This window comes from Micrasema longulum, unplaced genomic scaffold (genome assembly GCF_059751315.1).
Source record: "Micrasema longulum isolate JH-2025_06_02 unplaced genomic scaffold, ASM5975131v1 h1tg001206l, whole genome shotgun sequence".
Classification (NCBI taxonomy): Eukaryota; Metazoa; Arthropoda; class Insecta; order Trichoptera; family Brachycentridae; genus Micrasema; species Micrasema longulum.
Genome location: NW_028278393.1, coordinates 175,136 through 193,562, shown reverse-complemented (window position 1 = coordinate 193,562; position 18,427 = coordinate 175,136). Strand labels below are relative to the sequence as shown.

Below are 18,427 nucleotides of genomic sequence, written 5' to 3'. Positions count from 1 at the left end.
TGATCGATTGCGGGTTATTAATTGTGTTTTTATCTATACACTTTTGATCAAATCAAGTATATTGTATTTAGAGTTATGTATATTTTTTCACGAATTGATTGTGGCAAGACGAAAAAAAATCAAGGACAATTCACAAATAGTTATAGATTTTAAAATTATTATTATGGTTTGGATGAAACAGCGGCGTGCTTTTGCTATCGGCGTCGGCGGTTGACATTTGTGGATTTATCAACACCGAATCACTTCCGCGCTAGACCTTTTTATCAGACGCAGACGATACAGATACATCTTGGCTTTGGCGATGACTATTTACATATGTTTCTGTAGCCTTTTATCCGTCAGCTAAATTTTGTGCTTAAAACCTAAAATTCCTGGGCTAAAGCCAGGGTGTTTTGTACTGTAATTCAATTGACCACTAGAAATGAGCATTCTGGTTTATTTTGATACCAGAAAAAATACATGTTATTTCTTTTACAGGTTGTCCCAAAACTCAAAATATTCCCTTTGAGGGCTGATGTGCCAGTTCATGACTCACCAGACTATGCCTGTACCTATGCACATATCAGTAAAAAAAATATTGTTTTCGATTCTAGCACTTTTATGAATTTCTTAAAAATCTACGACTTAGATCAGTTTTTGGAGTGCCAAACTACGAATTTCCGTATTCTGGAATTTTAATTTTTGCTACGCATTTCTAAATAACTCGGCCGTTGATTTCAGACCAAAACAATAATAGTAGTCCTGTACCTTTGCGGAAAAAATATGAATGCCCGATTCATGTATCACGCTAATTTGGCAATTTTGAAAATTATCTTTTGATGTAGTATTTAGAATTGACTGTATTTTGCTTTTAAAAAAAACAAAACAGCAAACAAAGGTTAGCAAGCAGTTTGCACAAAATACAAAGTATTATTAGCAAGGGAGACCATTAAAATAGTTTTTTTCTGAAGACATAATAATTTAAATCATGTTAAATAAAACAATTTTAGAAATTAAATAGATGTGTAATAATAATAATTAATTAAATATGTGCTTCTCTCAATATTTCTATGACTTTTGACTTAAATTTACTATCATTTTCATGAAAAACATCAACCTTGGTAAATCTATAGTTATATTACTCGCATATTCTAGGTATTGTATATTGTTTTAAATAATTTGTTTACACGTTGTCGGTGTAAAACAGGCAATTTTGTCTTATCAGTCTAGATGTCACAGTAATTGGAAGTCTTTGAAGTAGATCGGGGGAATCAATTTTATTGTTTATTAGTTTGTACAAAAAATGATTGGCCTAACATTATCCTTCAATTTTTAAGAGAGTTCATTCTGTGGCACTGTATACATTCAGTATAGTTAGAGAAGTGTAACCAGTAGTCGACTTGATCAAATTTTTTTTTAAAACTTTGTCCAGCTAACAAGGGTACATACCCCGTTTCAAGCTAGAATTGAAATATTTATATGAATATTTTAACGTTTTACTCATAATAAATTTGCTGAATATGTCCTTGTGTTTTCTAACAGCCCAATCTGCCCAATGTTTCAGAGGAAAGAATATTTAAATTTATGACAACCAATACCAAGCCAGTACTGACATATCTTAAATAATGTTATCATTTCACAAGAAGCGCCGATTGCTACATTATCTACATGACACAATCACTTAGAATTTTTGTGTTCAATTCTTCAAAACAATTCTTACTAATCATTTTTCGGTTTTGATATCATCACTGAACACAGTCTTTTCAAAGCTCTGTACACTTTCCAGTTGACGTAAGCAAGAATGGACACCAGAACCAGGAGAAATAGAATAACATCCAACATCCAGTATCTGTACAGAGGAAGATTAGCTGAAGAAGATCTGAGGTGACTTCCGCCGTGTCTTGCTACATGTTCCACCCAATATATGGCAGTTTCGAGGGGATTTAATGGTCGGTCTTGCCAAATAGCTGACAGCTTCTTGGCCTTAGCTTGCACACTAAAAAAAGAAGAACACATAATGGGCCTTACTTACAAACCTGGTATCTATAATATAATTAGTCCTAAAATGATTGATTGAGTCAGTTATGTACGGGCCCGTTCACACGTATTGCGCAAATTCACTCGGTCCGGAAAAACTCCGTGCTCACTTCGGTTTACGAGACATTAGTCAAACACAAAGCGCAAAGTCTATTCGGAAATAGAACAAATTGTTTGAGACAACCGGCTCAGCAGTAAGAATAATGAATGAAGGCCACCCGAAGTCGGCGAGGATGCCAGTAGTTATTCAGAGTGTTAGTGAATCAGTAAGGGAAAATCTGCAACAATCAACTCGCAAGAGAAACCAAGCCTTAAACAACAAGAGAACCTTACGCAATTGTTTACATCTGAAATCGTATAAAATTCAACTGATGCTTGCAACTCTTGAGTTGAGACTGAATGATACCGATTTTCGACCGTTTGAAGGATATGTTCCCCGAGAAACTCATTTCACGAGGAGGAGACATTGTGTGGCCCCCACGGAGCCCGGATCTCAGCCCGTGTGATTTTTTTTTTTGGTGATACTTAAAATCAAGAGTCTATGAAGACAATCAAACAAAAATAAATCAGTTAAAATAAAACATTGTCCGGGAAATTAACGCCATCCCACGGGCAACTTTTTAACATGATTTTTGAGAATTTGCGAATCCGCTTTAAACAATGTCAATAAGCAGGTGGAACTCACTTGGACAATATAATTTTTAAAACCTAAATATTATAAAAATTTCCGTGTACTGTAGTTTCTAAAAATATAAATAAAATATTTGAAAGTTCTACAAGTATTTAATTTTTGGTAATTGAAACTAGGTATACAGTTAAGGCCTTTTCTATATATAGGCAAAAAAAAACGCATTTAATTCTTGTGTTTTCACCAAGAATCGAACCCGGAGCCTTCCATTCGTGAGTCAAGCGTTTTAACCACCACACTACGGGGGCCACCGGGATATGTAATGTAATAAAACTGTGTGGTTTTGCCCAAACGATTTATTTATTAGAAAATGAGAACCAAGTTGAAAATGGCCCTCAAAATTAAATATTTGGGTAAATCATAAGAACGCAAATATTTCTTTTTTCATTAAAAAAAAATAAAAATAAATAAAAGTTGTGGTAGAGCGGGATGCGAAGTTTGGACTTCTTATCCCTGGGTCCGCGACACTAGCCACGGGACCACACCCCGGTTCATTATTATGTTTAGATTGCTCCTAACAGCAAAAAAAAAAATATGAGGCTCAAAAGGGTGAAATTTCACAGTGCTCGAGATTCTAATTAATCAACTGAGGCCCGAAGGGCCGATCAACTGTGAATACGGGTGGTAATATCATCCTTATCATAGTGGTAGAATAAGGATAGTATTTCCATCCTCATTTTACCACTATGCTTAGACGTAACTTTATACAACGTTTATAAGTAAGGCCCTAGACTTCATTGTCAAATTAAAACATAATGTTTATAAGGGCTAGGCAAGGACAAACGAAAAACAGTAAAAAATACTACAGAAAAGACAAACACCCGACGGCAAATATATATATTTTTAAAACATTTTTTTAACCGGAATTCAAAAGCACACTAAAACTCTTTTTACTAGACGAGATAGGTAATGTGATTTCATGTAGTTAGTTTATAGGGCACTGTAGATTGAACAAACACCTTGGTAGAATGAACCATTCCAAAACTTTTAGATGTAGGTTCTGCAGTGCAGATGACGTAACATCTATACACATTCTATGTAAATGTGATACTTTACATCATAAAAAGAGCCTCATCCTCGGGGGACCAGTGGTTAAACCTGAGGATGTTAAAAAGCGCGCTCCCTACCTAATAGCCCGATACTGTTCGGATATGGGCTTGGAGGGGGAGATTTAGCAAAATGTTAACTCTCGCCTTCCACACAGTAGCCAGGCTCTTTATAGACCTGGGCTTGGAGGGCGAGAACTATTCACGGGGACCCGTCCCAATAAATCTTCACAGGTTTCTGTGACGTCAGAAGCTTGCATAGCACTGACCTGCACATCTAAGAATTGTAATAAGATAGTATATAAATCGGGTTTGGTCCTGTGGCTAGGTCCGTTGTTCGAATCTACTTTACCCCATATTGATTCTCATTTTCTAATAGTGATTTAATATTTAGGTAAATCATATGAACGCAAATATTTCTTTTTTTTATGTATGACGTGCTTTCAACCAAATTATGTTTTTTAAATTTTACGTTCTCCATAAATTCGGCAATGCGCTTTCTGATCATTTTAATGGGTCCAGCTTTGCACATATAAATAAGATGCATTGTGCAAGTCTTCGATAAATTAAGAAACTCCAAAAAAATACAGAATCAATCAAAAAATGTTATGCAAGGTCCCACCTGGGTTCTAAAACCTTTCTCAGCCCCTCAAGAATAGCTTTTTTTGTTATGTATCTGTACTCCAGATAGGTTCCAACTCCACTGTCCCTTGCTGCTGCAGCATTGCCGAATTGGTCTCCATATATTGGAATAGAAACTACTGGAATTCCACAGTGGACAGCCTCTGTAAGACCCAGCATTCCAGCGTGCGTAATAAAAGCTTTGACATTTTTGTGACCTGGAGAGAACAAAGAATCATTATTACAAAAAAGTTTAAAGGGAAAAAGTTCCTAGAATTGAGGGGGCTGAATGCAAAACGGCCATTGTGCATAACTCCTGTGATAGGTTGACATAGGACACAAGACTTGATATATCTCTCGTATTTTTTAAAATGATTAACTCGTATTTTTTCCAATCATCAAATGGACATTTTCACACCAGACTTTAAAATTTAATTTTGTATAACTATGCTGGGTGTCAATCCAAAAATGATTTATCCTTGCTACGCGAAGTATGAATCTCCGCTTATTAAGCAACACATCTATACAGATACCATATACAAGAGAGAACACGAAGATAGAAGTCATAATAAGAAAGACAAAAACGCTGTTCTGCGGCGGGTGTTGTCTAAAACAAATTCAGTCTTCAGTCGGTTAATGACAGTGATGGGGGACGCAAGCACGTAACATGAGCGGCGTATTTGTGATTTTTAATTTATTTTGCTATAACGGGGCTAAATTATATGTTTATTCACATAAATTATGGAAAGGGAATTATTAAACAATCTGTTTCCATTTTTCTTTTCAAATGTCAGAACTTTAAAATATTCCGTTTTAACGATGTTACATCACCGCGCGCAAAGGAATTATTTACCACAGTTTTTTAAGAGTTAATCACTGAGTTAATCAACGCTGCTGGTTTATGGTAAAATCAACTAAACCAGCAGCAAAAAGACTATTCCTTTTAAGTTCAATGTGCAACTTGTGCGTGGTATAACAGGTAGCGAAAAGCTAATTCATTTTAGCTAAATGTGAACACTGAACTTAAAAGAAATAGTCATTTGGCTACTGGTTTTGTTGATCTTCCCATAAATAGTGATTATGCGCAGTGGTGGTTTTGCATTTAACCCTTCAATAATACATTTATTTATTCTTGTAGCGTTAGCAAAATGATGGCCACTTTTCATCATCGTCCGCTTTCCGTATACTGTGGTGCAGAGGGCACTGTATTCTTAAAATAACAGTCTTATGCTTCAGGTGCCAGTCTAGGAACAATGAAATATTGCAGTTCAAAATACCATTAAATTCAATATTTCACCTCCACTCTGCCAGGAATCTAACCAAGGACCTCGAGAATGGCAGGCATGTCAACTTTATCTCCGAGGCGGACTTATCTCCACTCGATTTCCTGACTCGGGGTGTAATGGTCAGCGCGTTTGCCTACCATGCAAGAGGTCTCGGGTTTGATTCTCGACATGGTTGACATGGAATATTATTTAAAAAGGTGTTTTTAGACTAGAATATTTTATAGTCCCTAGACTGGTACCTGAAACATAAGACCGATCACCTTACTTTCATGTAACAAAAAAGATCAAGATACGCTGCGATTGGTGTACTAATGCAGTGCCCTATGCACCATTAGGTGCGGAAAGGGAATTATGATGTTAGAAGATGCAGCTATCGAGTCAAAAACACTCGTCCAGGGTTTTTGTTCTATTTCACTCACAGAAGTACATGTTTCATGACACAGAGACATTTTTAAGCTATTAGTAATAGCAAATTCATATGAATTCAGCCAGCACCCAGGATGGATACTGATTGAACCCCGGGAATAACAGTGGCACAACTCAAAAAACTCATTTTTAGAAGAGAGTATTTAACTAACTACTTTTAATGTTTTTAGAAATCACAATGACATCATAATGGTTCGGAATAGCAAACAAAAAATATGTTTTGGAACAATTCTGCATAAAACTCAAAATCGACTATTTTGGAATTGTGCCATTAAAATTGCTTAAATGTGGAATAATTTTCACAAAAAAATGACTTTACTATTATCGACATATATTATAGATTGCGTATTAAAATTAAAGAGTTTGGTGAAACATGCAAGAACAGTATTTTTATTCTTAATTAGGTAGGTTTATTACGCTGTGATTATTTCAACAATAATATCATTGTACTTACTCAAGACTTCGAACTGTGGGATCCATTTTTGTAATCGAACATTCGACGGAGCTCCATCCATGGTATCATTTTCCCATTTCCACAAAATATCAAAATCAAGCTCTCTAAAGGCGTCTTGGAATGCTTTAAGCTTTTCTTCGGGCCAAGAAGTTGCTCTAAGCATTGATCCCATACTGAAAAGAATAACTCCTTGCTTTGATTCGTCCAAATATTTCTCCAGTTCCTAAGTAAGAAAAAAAATAGGATAGTGACATAGCTATGGCTATTAAAATTCAATTGATCGCTGATCTGTTAACTTGCGTTTTTTAACTAAAAATATAAACATCAATGTTCGATTGTTGTCAACTCATAAATTTTACTACTATGCGCGTACTTGATAGTCACCCGGTGTTATTCACTGTTAGTACTGCGGTCAATCAAGGTCTTATAGCAGCGCGAATGAGGAAGTTCAGTGCTACGCTTAATTTAATTTTAAAAATGTTTTCTTTGACACGATAAACATTATGACATTTAATTGTACGGCTGATTTTCTCAAAAACGTATTTAAAAAAAATGGTTTTCTTAAAAATTAACTACTGTGAAACCGTCACAAGAAGTTAAAAATAATATAAATCAAATAAATTGAAAAATTTCAATCTTCATCATCATCATCATTATCATTCTTTTCCGCACCTAGTGGTGCATAGAGCACTGAATTGGTACATTAATCGCAATATGACGGGATAACTTTTGTTACATAAAGATAAGATAATTCATTTTTCGCTTTGGGTGCCAGTCTAGGGACTATGTATGAAATATTCCACTGTAAAAACACTTATTTAAATAAATATTTCATATCAACCATGTCGGGAATCGAAACCGAGACCTCTTGCATGGTAGGCGAACGCGCTGACCACTACACCATGAGGCCGACGATTAATTACAAGGAAAATCAAATTAATTAAGTAAACTGAATATATTAAGCAAATTAAATTACTGAAATACACTAAATAGAAGAAGTAAAATGAATTAAAAAAAAGGTATATTTTCAAATTAAAATAAATATAATGAATTTTAATTCATTAAAGCAACAAAATAAACAAATAAAAAAATTGTTTATTTAAATGCACGTAAAAATCTTTTAATACCCATTCACCGCTCTAATTTTTTTGCCTCCTCTTTCACAGTAGTAGCTGCTTGATTGTGGAATAATCTACCCACTAATTTCAAAGACGCCCCCTTCTTTCTGTACACTTAAGTCAAAATTAAAATGTCACTAGCTAAATATTTGAGTTTTTCCTTTCTCATTCTTCTTTCCTTTCATCACCTCATCTCTCTTCATAGTATAGTGTACATTTAAAGTTAATTTTTGTTTAAAATTATAAGTTTCTGTAATAATACCTAGAATATGTCCATGTACCTCTTATTTACTCAAACTGAACGGTTTGGGTAGGTAAGAAGAAATCGTATATAATAATATATAGAAATCGTATATAATAATAATCGTAATAATGTATATAAAATGTGTATGGTAAAAATAATAAATTAAATCATGTAAATAATTACCAGGCTTAGTGGTTTCTTTTTCTGCAAGTGGATTCCTCCTATTTCAACTATATTAGGAGCTGAATGAACTGCTCCCATAAGAGGGAAATATGTGTTTACCAAAATTAGACTCATGTTTCTAGCAATATCTTCCAAAGCAGGAAGGTCATCACCATAGTATTCAGCCAACATTTGCCTTTCGGCATCTGTGAGAACAGATAGTACATGGCTTTATACCAGTTTCCAAGAAGAAGTGATTCTGCTGCCTGAAAGACGTTAGGGTTTCTTCCATATTCTAAATAATGGCTTGCAACATATGATGGGTTTTCTATAACTCCCAATCTGCCGTTTGTGAAACTCATCATAACGTGAGAGGTTACGCCAATAAATGGTATTTTAAGCTTATTAATTATACCCAAACCACAATCACTGTTAAATTGTTCAACAATTGCCACGTCATAGTCACCAGCTTTAATTGCCTGGACTTCTTTATTTTCTATCAAGGCTTTGCACGTGATACTTCCAATTAAGAATAAGTTTTTTGCTGAATAGATGTGCTGCATGAACCTCTCGGTTCCGTAAGGGTATGAAAAATACTCCATATCGAAGGCTGAGATCCATATTGCCAGTGAACCTCTAAGGCTTATATCTTTATAAGTGTTTGGAGGATTTTCTAATGGAAAATGACTTATAACTGTCACTTCGTGGCCTTTCTCAGCGAGACCTCTCATAAGTGGCTCGAATGCGTAACTATGACATTTACCAACATGTGGAAATATTCCTAGAATCCGATATCCACAAATTTGGTGATAAGATAAAACAAAGGTTGAAAAATATAAAAAAAAATTGATCTCCATTTTGTTTGTGTTTTGTTATTTTTATTTACTACTTTTTATGTACTTTTGATTACATTTTCAGAAGCCTGAAAAAAAAAACAAACAATAGTTATTAATTCTACATCTTTTTATATATTTTGATCTTATCAAATTACATATCTTTTTTTATTTTTTTAAACCCATTGCATTCATTTAACAAAGTATTTTTCTTTAATAATATTTTTAATATCATTTGTAAAGGTTGTGTGTCTTTTTTTGTCTCGTATTTTGTCCATGTTTACAAGATTTTTTCTACGTTTTAGTTCTTCTTCTATATTTACATTACTGCCTAATTTATAAATAAATTTTAAAAGGATTCTACTTGAAAGAATTCAACTGTACTAATTGTTTCGTTTGTTAAAATAGTTTTTTAATGGCTGTTAGATAAGGTAGGTCTTATACTAACTTTAATAGTTAGTTTCGCTGGCTTTGTAGTCTATTTATGTCATTTTAATTTCCCGTTTCCAATAATAGTTGCATATGCGTATAATATATTTTAACATAGAGCATGAAAAAAAAAAATACATATCACTCATCATGAATATTGCATAACCTATGCCACACTTTTGAGTACAAAGTCTTTTTCTGGTTAGTTATCTGTAATTTGGTGATAAAAATAATATGATAATAATGACCTAATAGAACGCCTTTAAATTTTAATTCATTGATAACAGTTTTTGTTGTAAAAAAATATTCATGAAATATATTAATTTCTTTTTAAATCCTTATTAAGATTCTTAGTTTCATAGTTTACTCATCAAATACATTTAAATTTATTTATGTAATAAATTATTTATATTTTTAAAATAAACCGCAAAACATTGCACAAGTAAGATTTGTTTTTAGCTGTTATGAATTAATTCAATGGTTGATCATTGTTAGTTTCAAAATTATTATTTACATAATACAACATATATGAAGAACATTTAGAGAACGGAATATATAACACACAGGGCTTATGACCTGTCATTGGCTGGTTATTGGTGTAACATTCACCATTCTGCCTATATTTGAACATCTATATTCCTTCGATTCCTCCATCTGTTGACGTTTGTGAAGTTAAAGAGCTGAAACCTTTATTGTTGCGGGTGAGATCAAATGATTGAATTGATGGCTTACATACCAGGCAGGCTTGAAATTATTTTTCAATTTGTGTACTTCTTCTTGGACCAGGCTAGCCAATGACAGGTCATAAGCCCTGTGGATGCCTAGACTTTTATATTCCCTTTTTTAAATGTTCTTCATCTCTGTTGTATTATGTTAATATTAACAGCCCCCTAGGGGGTTGAATCCGGTCCTTGTCGACCAAAGTTTTGGACAAACTCAAAACATTATTCAAAATTTATACATAAATTTATTTACTTATTTAAACGCCTCGTAGGCTTTTACATATTTTATATATATTTATATAAAAATAACAGACATATATTTTACACAAAAGTAGCAAAAAATTGAAATGAAGTTTTAAGAGTAAGAAAATAAAAATATTTAAAAACTAATCATACATATAGTACATACATACATATATTCCATTAGAGACAGAAGTTCATTTTTTCCAATCGGTAATATCAAAAAAATATTTAAATTAGAAGAATGTAGAAAAATAATAATTAAGAATACCGATATAAGTTAATAAAAGGTAAACAATATATAACAACATAGTTATATTTAAGTATTTAAATTTGGAGATGATAAATTGATACACTGCCTTTTAAAATTTCAAAAGTGTTATATTAAAACATTTAAGTTTGTAAGTGAAAATTCTTGATGGAAGTTCATTGTAATTTATTATATAAATAAAAGACGAGTGATACTTAAATCCACAAATTTGGGATATCCAGTGACCGCTTTCATCGCTTTCGCGACATCTTCGAGACTGGTATACTGCACCTAGAGGCCATAAACTTGACAAATTAGAAATTCTCGAAATTAATAGATTAAAAAATAAACCCGACGTAGAATTACTTAATGAACAGATAACACACGTGCATTCTCTATTACTTTACCCATTGTAATATATTTTTACTAATAATTTTTTACCCTTTGTTTTTCAGAAATCATTATTTACAAAACCACACTCACGAAGGATGGGACACTAAAAATAAAATAAAATACTTAAACACATTAAAATAGCGTTATATCAACTCATTGGTTAACCCGAAGAAAAAAATTTGATAATGATCCTTAAGATAAAAATAACTTTATTTATTTACTTTCATATAACTTTGAATTATCTATCCTTACCTCTGTTTTGTATAAATACATTGAACTCTTTAATAAAGCTACCAGTCTCGAAGATGTCACGAAAGCGATGAAACCGGTCACTGAATATTCCAAATTTGTGGATTAAAGTATCACTCGTCTTGTTATATTAAATATATTTATATCATTTGCGTATTTATTTGCAAACTCATGAATTCTCCTTATAGGCAAGTGTGCACTGTTGTTTGTTGTTGTAATTTGATTATATTGCTTAAATTACTCCCATTTTGTATAAAAAAATATGATAAAGAAACCAGCCGGTCGATCAAAATATTTATTTATAAATTACTGTATAAAATTATTTTTTTATAATTTTTTATTTTTATAATTATTTTTTTAGATATCTGCTCAACAGGGTAAGTGAATATATTGTCGGAGGTACCGAAATTTAGGTTATGGGGGTTACTATCAAATTAGTTATTATTTATCTCTAAAATATTGATAATTTAACATCATATTATTGTTTATTGCAATGTGATGGAGTAAACAAATTTGCTTGGTAATAAGTACCTACATAGTTTTTACTACATTGACTACATACACACACTAAGATAATATCAAAAATATGGATGCTTCATCTTTGTATTACATTGTATTTTTTCATTTTTATTTTATTCAAATATTTAGAACATTACAGAAAAAAAATCAATTCATTCTAAAAACAATAATAACTCGCAAATGATAATAGATAGTTATGTTAGTTAAATGTATTTATCTTTATGTTTATAAAAGGCATTTGTGCCGTGTAAACACTGATAAATAAATAATATAATAAGGTGTAAAAAGAAAAATAGTGGGTTAGAAAGTGCTTTTCTAAGAGAAAACCCACTGCCGTGAAATATGTCGACATCTGAGATGATGCGATTAAGTAGCAAGATTGCTCTACCAACCGGCATAACCATTGGCAGGTTGGTTCTGCATTGTGGTAGGTAAAACAATCGATGCTGTCTTTGTGGAAGATAGTTATCAGGTACGAAAAGACCTACATCCATCAGAATTTCTGAGTTATGTATGCGACCACCAATCCCCTGGAAGAAGTGAACACCAAAATGAACGTCCCTTCTCCTCCATAATGACTGATAGCCTAGCATCCCCAGTAAAAAGTCGGTTGGGAAGAGCCAAGGATAATATCCACACTCTTTTAGGTACAAATAGCGCATCAATTTCTTCTGCACTCTCTACACCATCAAAGAGTATCGAGCCTCATGTGGCGACCAAATAATGGAACTAAATTCCAAACGACTTCTTACCATGGAATAATATTGTTGTATCCTAACTCAACACAGGGCCAGCTCTCACGGAGTTTAGGATACGTTAATATTTTATGAATATAATATGTGTCTTATATAAGTCGTAATGAATAAATAAATAAATAGAACTGTGACAATGTTGTGATCTAATTAATATCTACAAATTAACTTTGACATTATAAATAATTGTATAATTATAGTGTATAAAAATCTCAGATTCTACCTAATATGACTATTCTGTTTTTTGTTTATTTTTATCAATATAAATCATGATGAATTAATCTAGAAATTTAACCTGAATCACATTAACTAATAGTCAAAATGGACTATTTTGTGTTGTCCATTTAAACAAAAACTTAATTTCAACTGGCCTTTGTGAAATTTTGAATAATTGTCACTAACGTCAATAAAAGATTCAGCTTTTTCATGTCACAAATATAAATAATTAACGAAATACAGACAAACAAACGAAGTCAAAATTACAAATGTTATAAAGCATATAATGTAATCACTCAAACCAGTCAATTTACTATTCAAAAACCTTAAAAATGCCTAGACTTTGATAAGCCGTTATTCAATTTCTTCTCAAAATCTGCGGTCTCACAAATATATTAATTGAGCTAAAATTAGCGAGAGAAAATAAATAATTAACGTTATGATGTTGATATTGGTACTTACACTCAAAAAAACATATTTTTAAAATCAAAATCGTTCACTTTTATATCACTGTTAACTTAGATACACTTAACACTGATAAACATAAAAATATTGTAACTTGGGGATTATTTCTTAAATAAATCCGAAGAAAACACGCTTTGATCGCTGTTATATTGTTTGTAAATAATCGAAATGTATTATGTATGAATTTTAATTTGGAGCAGCGCGATGTTTTATTATTGACTGTCGGTAGTGGAATGATTTCTTTGAAGGCCGGTAGCCCAGAGCACGTGTGGTTAAACGTGTTTGGTGAACAGTAAGTAAGTCCCCCTTAATATTCAGTATACAAAACTTGAAATTATCATGCAATCGACATGCATTTCACTCGCACGTTTTAAAGCTACTTTGAACTAGCGATGCACAATACCGCAAACATACTGACGAAAATTCCAAAATCGATTAAAAAATAATCGATTTATCAATTAACTAATTTTATTTGAACATAGTTATGCACAAAGCAGCCAGCTTTAAATAAGTAAGACTAACATATTACAACAGAGATGAAGAACATTTTAGAGAAGGTAATATATTAAGTAGGTACTATTATTTGGCATTTGATTTATTGCTTCTATTTCTTATATTTCTTACTAGTATTGAGTGAGTTTCTAGAAAAAATATCTCAATTAAAATTTCAATTATGTTTTTATTTGTATTATTTTTCTGTTGATTTTATATATATATATATATATGGATAATTTATATAGCGCCGTTTTTGTGAAAATCACCTCAAGGGCGCTGTACAGTAAATAAATATCCCACCACGTCTTGCAGCTACAGAGCGCATGGACGGTTTGGATTCTTGTTCCTCGTCTCCAATTATGATATACAGGAGCTAGATTGTAATCTACAGCACGTCTTGCAGCTACAGAGCGCATAGATAATAAGAAATCTAGCCCCTATTTACAAGTTAAGAGATTTAGTGATATTTAAAAAATATATATTACAAACAAATTTATAAAAATAGAAGTTAGATAACAACAAGTCTTGCAGCTACTGAGCGCATGGACGGTTGGAATTCTAGACCTCATTAACTAAATTAGTATATTTGATAGTTGATAACATTTACCTATTGAAGCTAGATTACTAATCGTCTGGCAGCTACAAAGTGCATGGACGAGTGAAATTCTGGCATCTGGTGTGATTTTAAAAATTATTTCTGCTTATCTTTTTTGCATTGCATTCTTTGGAATTTTATTATTTATTACTTATCCCTTTTTTTAGATTGTTATTATTTTGCATCACATGTCATTATAATTTTATCTAATTAATTTTACAATGTTTTTTATTGTTATTTATTGTGGCTTGACACGGGCTTAGCCTAAAAAGCCTTAATAAGTTTATTAATATTTAAACCAGTGTTATTTTAAATGAATAAATAAAATAAATATAGAAGTCTAGGCATCTACAGGGCTTATGACCTGTCGTTGGCTGGTTTAAGTGGCCACTTTACACACTGTGTAACATTCACTATTCTGCCCATATTTGAACATCTACATTCCTTTGATTTTTTCATCAGTTGATGTTTGTGAAGTTAGACTAAGATAATAGCACTTTTTAGGAGCATTAATCTTCCCATTATCATATTTTTCTAAGATTTTTTTAGTGATGTGAGTGATTTTAGCAAATTTAGAAATGGTCTTTTTGTGATCAACACTGTTTTCAGAAGATTATTATAACAGTTTTGTGTATGAAAGTGGCCTGACTATTTTTAGCTGAACATAGAACTGACCTTACGGCACCCGATAACACCAATATTTTATTTTATAGGAGTTAGGAAGGAAAAAGCCAAACCCAAGGATGAATGTACTTATTGATAATGAAACCATAGAAAGGGTTAATGAAATGAAATATTTGGGGATAATACTTGATTCAAAATTGACATTAAATGCAAATTTTGAACACGTTAATAAAAAAATATCAAAAAAAATATTTTTCCTTAGTAGATTGAGAAATAAATTAAATAAAGATACTGCAGAACTAATTTACAAAACAATCATTCTTTCACATATAGATTACTGCTCAACAATATTATTTTTAGCAAACGAAGGAAATTTAAATAAACTAGAAATTTTACAAAATAAAGCGATGAGAATAGTTCTTAAGAAAAATAAATATAGCAATGTAAAAAAAATGAGAGATGAACTAAAATGGTTATCTGTAAGAAGGATACTTAAATTTAATATGTTGATATTTATACATAAATTTTTTCACGATAAATTACCAAAATATTTTAAGGATAAAGTTGTCTTAAACAAAAATTGTCATGAATATGCTACTAGACAAAAGGATAAAATAAGACTACCATTATTAAAAAGAGCTGAGTCGCAAAATTGTTTGATGTATAAGGGTATAAAAATGTATGATGAGATGCCTGAATGTATGAAGAATGAAAAGTGTCTGAAAGAATTTAAAAATAAATGTATAAGTTACTGTAAGGAAATGTAAATATATATAGATGATGTAAATGTACATAATAGTTTATATTAGTTTTAATATAAGCTAACTTAAGAAATAAAAAAAATTAAAAAAATTTAAAAAAATATATCTTTTTTTTCAAAATTTTGACTGGCTATTTTCTGCATAACTACGTTCATTTTTAGTACAATATTAGTTTTAAATACACGCACAGTCCGTTAAAATTTTAAATGACATTTTCTTATGTGTGCGTAACATGAGGTTTTCGTCATAAAATAGTTTATTTTCCTGAGAAGCATCTGGAGGATATAAACAAACCACAAAACATCAAGAGACTTCCTCAACCATAAATTTTACGTTTTCTCGATTCAGCGACAGGCACTTACAGATTTATAAAGATGATTTACGCATTCCAAAGCACTTTATAAAGACTTCATCTCAAAAGTGCGCATCGTTTCAAGATTTTTTTATTATCAAACATGCACTTTTTAAGATATTATGTATAATATGTAAATGGTTTACTTGTCAAGGTAACAAATATGTTTTTTTTTACCTATCGGTGAATTACAACTATGGAAATAGAAGAAATAGATACATTCAATCCTATGATTAACGATTTTAAGAGGAAATGCAATCTGACTTTTTTTATACGAACAGATTTCCATATTTCCTTTCTGTATTATGGCACTAGATTAGTGTTTTTGACACAATAAACATATCTACCTTTGGCGTGTCTCTATAGCTATCGTTTTTCTTTTTTGATAAATTGTTTTTTTATTTTTTTATTTATTTATTTTCACCTTTTATAGAAAACACAATTTTACGTTCACTTTGCCCAGCTAATAAGGGCACATACCTCGTTCCAAGCTAGGTAATTACATTATAATATATGATTATAGTTAACAAATTAATAGAGGGCACAGACTACTAAGTTATAAACTTACTCGTATACACATTTTGATACATATACATACACACATACACATATTGTATACACATATATATATACACACATATATACATATGTACATACACACACACGTACATACACCCATGCGCATACACATACATACATTCATAAAACATAGACAATTTATTTATAATGCGAAACTTCATGGTTGCCATCTGTATATATATTTAAAATTATTTTATATTTTTATATTTTATTTTCGACGCCCAGAAAGAATCTCCAATCCGTGGCATGCATAAATTGTATGTATTTATTTGATATGTAATATATTTTCTTTACTAACTTTGTATACTTTGTGGAAATCTGTTATTAGTTCTTAGTTTATACACTATATCTGTTTGTTTACTAAAAATATATATGTAGAACTGTTGATTTCCCAAATAAAATAAAATAAATAAATAAAATAAAATAAATAAAATTCTGGATTTGCACACGTCTGCCTCTGAGGTGCAGAAATTTAATCCGAACCGAATGAATGTATTGTTGAAGTTCCCGAACGCATAGCATTATACTATGTAAATAACCTATTATTTAAGCAACTGAAAAACATAAACAGTACTATTCTATTATTATAATTATTGTTTGTGTCATTTATCTGTGTTCCATTATAATTGCACTGTTAATCAGTTCATAATTATATACCACCAATTTTAATCATTCAACCATGAATGACGCATCGTTCATTATTATCGTACATATCAGATGAAATGGGAAAGTCACACGTTTTTAAAATGGCTGAATAACTGTTTTAATTGCAAAAGTTCACATTCACAATTGCAATTTTTACTGCGGGGATTTCTTTCTTTCAATCATAAGCAACACGAACAATACTAATATTACAACAAAATAATATATATTTTTTATACTAAAATGAAAATTAAATTTACATATTACAACAGAGATGAAGAACATTTAAGAGAAGGTAATATAGAAGTCTAAGCATCTACAGGGCTTATGACCTGTCAATGGCTGGTTTAAGTGGCCACTTTACACACTGTGTAACATTCACCATTCTGCCTATATTTGAACATCTATATTCCTTCAATTCTTTCATCTGTTGATGTTTGTTGAAATATTGTTGATAAATTACCTGGTCCATGAAGAAGTATAGAAATTGAAAAAATAATATTTTCAGGCCTAGTATGTAGGTGAAAAATTTCAATTGGATGAATCTCACCCGCATAAATAAAGGTTTCAGATCTTTAACTTCACAAACATCAACAGATGAAAGAATTGAAGGAACATATATGTTCCAATATAGGCAGAATGGTGAATGTTACACAGTGTGTAAAGTGGCCACTTAAACCAGCCATTGACAGGTCATAAGCCCTGTAGATGCTTAGACTTCTATATTACCTTCTCTTAAATGCTCTTCATCTCTGTTGTAATATGTTAATATAAACAGCTCCCCAGGGAGTTGAATCCAGTTCTTGTCTACAAAAATTTGGACAAACTAAAAATATTGTTCATAATTAAATGTTGGTTGTCCTTTTTAGAAAACGAAATATAAAAATATTAAACAAACAACACTGTTTTGCTACATTAAAAAGAAAATTAAAGTTATAATTTTCACATGCTGAACATTAAATTAAGACAAAAAAAACTTTGCATTGTTTTTATTGATGTTACTTTGCTCCTACGTTCTATGTAAGACGCGTGGGAGAATATAATGTGAAACTATTAGGGCTTAGTAAAAGCTGCCTAAAGGAGCCCTCTGTAATCAAAAGTACATATTATTAACGTAGTTATGCAGAAAGCAGCCAGTCCACAATTTTGAAAAAATGAGATATTAATATGTTCTGCTAAAAACAACCAGACCGCTTTCACACAAAAAGTTGTTTTAATCACCTTCTGAAAATAGTATCAATCACAAAAAC

The 18,427-nt window shown here is 31.5% G+C and overlaps 1 protein-coding gene across 1 annotated transcript; it reads right to left on the bottom strand.

Annotated features, from left to right (window-relative positions):
* Positions 1 to 1,237: 1,237 nt before the first annotated feature.
* Positions 1,238 to 13,509, bottom strand: LOC148276529 (UDP-glucosyltransferase 2-like). The gene is made up of 5 exons (XM_088234134.1): positions 13,127 to 13,509; positions 8,083 to 8,983; positions 6,538 to 6,760; positions 4,373 to 4,589; positions 1,238 to 1,975 (listed from the first exon to the last, which is right to left on the bottom strand). Exons 2-5 carry the CDS (start codon positions 8,251 to 8,253, stop codon positions 1,699 to 1,701), a joined length of 888 nt encoding a protein of 295 aa, XP_088090260.1. The 5' UTR covers positions 8,254 to 8,983; positions 13,127 to 13,509; the 3' UTR covers positions 1,238 to 1,698.
* Positions 13,510 to 18,427: the final 4,918 nt, after the last annotated feature.

What these genes read in the sequence shown, in the direction of transcription:
- LOC148276529 (XM_088234134.1), bottom strand. Translation starts at nt 8,253, where the DNA reads ATGTTGGCTGAATACTATGGTGATGACCTTCCTGCTTTGGAAGATATT. An exon ending in AAAAGAAACCACTAAGCCTG is followed by an intron (nt 6,761 to 8,082) that starts GTAATTATTTAC and finishes TTTCTTACTTAG; the next exon opens with GAACTGGAGAAATATTTGGA. An exon ending in AGAAAGGTTTTAGAACCCAG is followed by an intron (nt 1,976 to 4,372) that starts GTGGGACCTTGC and finishes TTCTTTTTTTAG; the next exon opens with TGTGCAAGCTAAGGCCAAGA.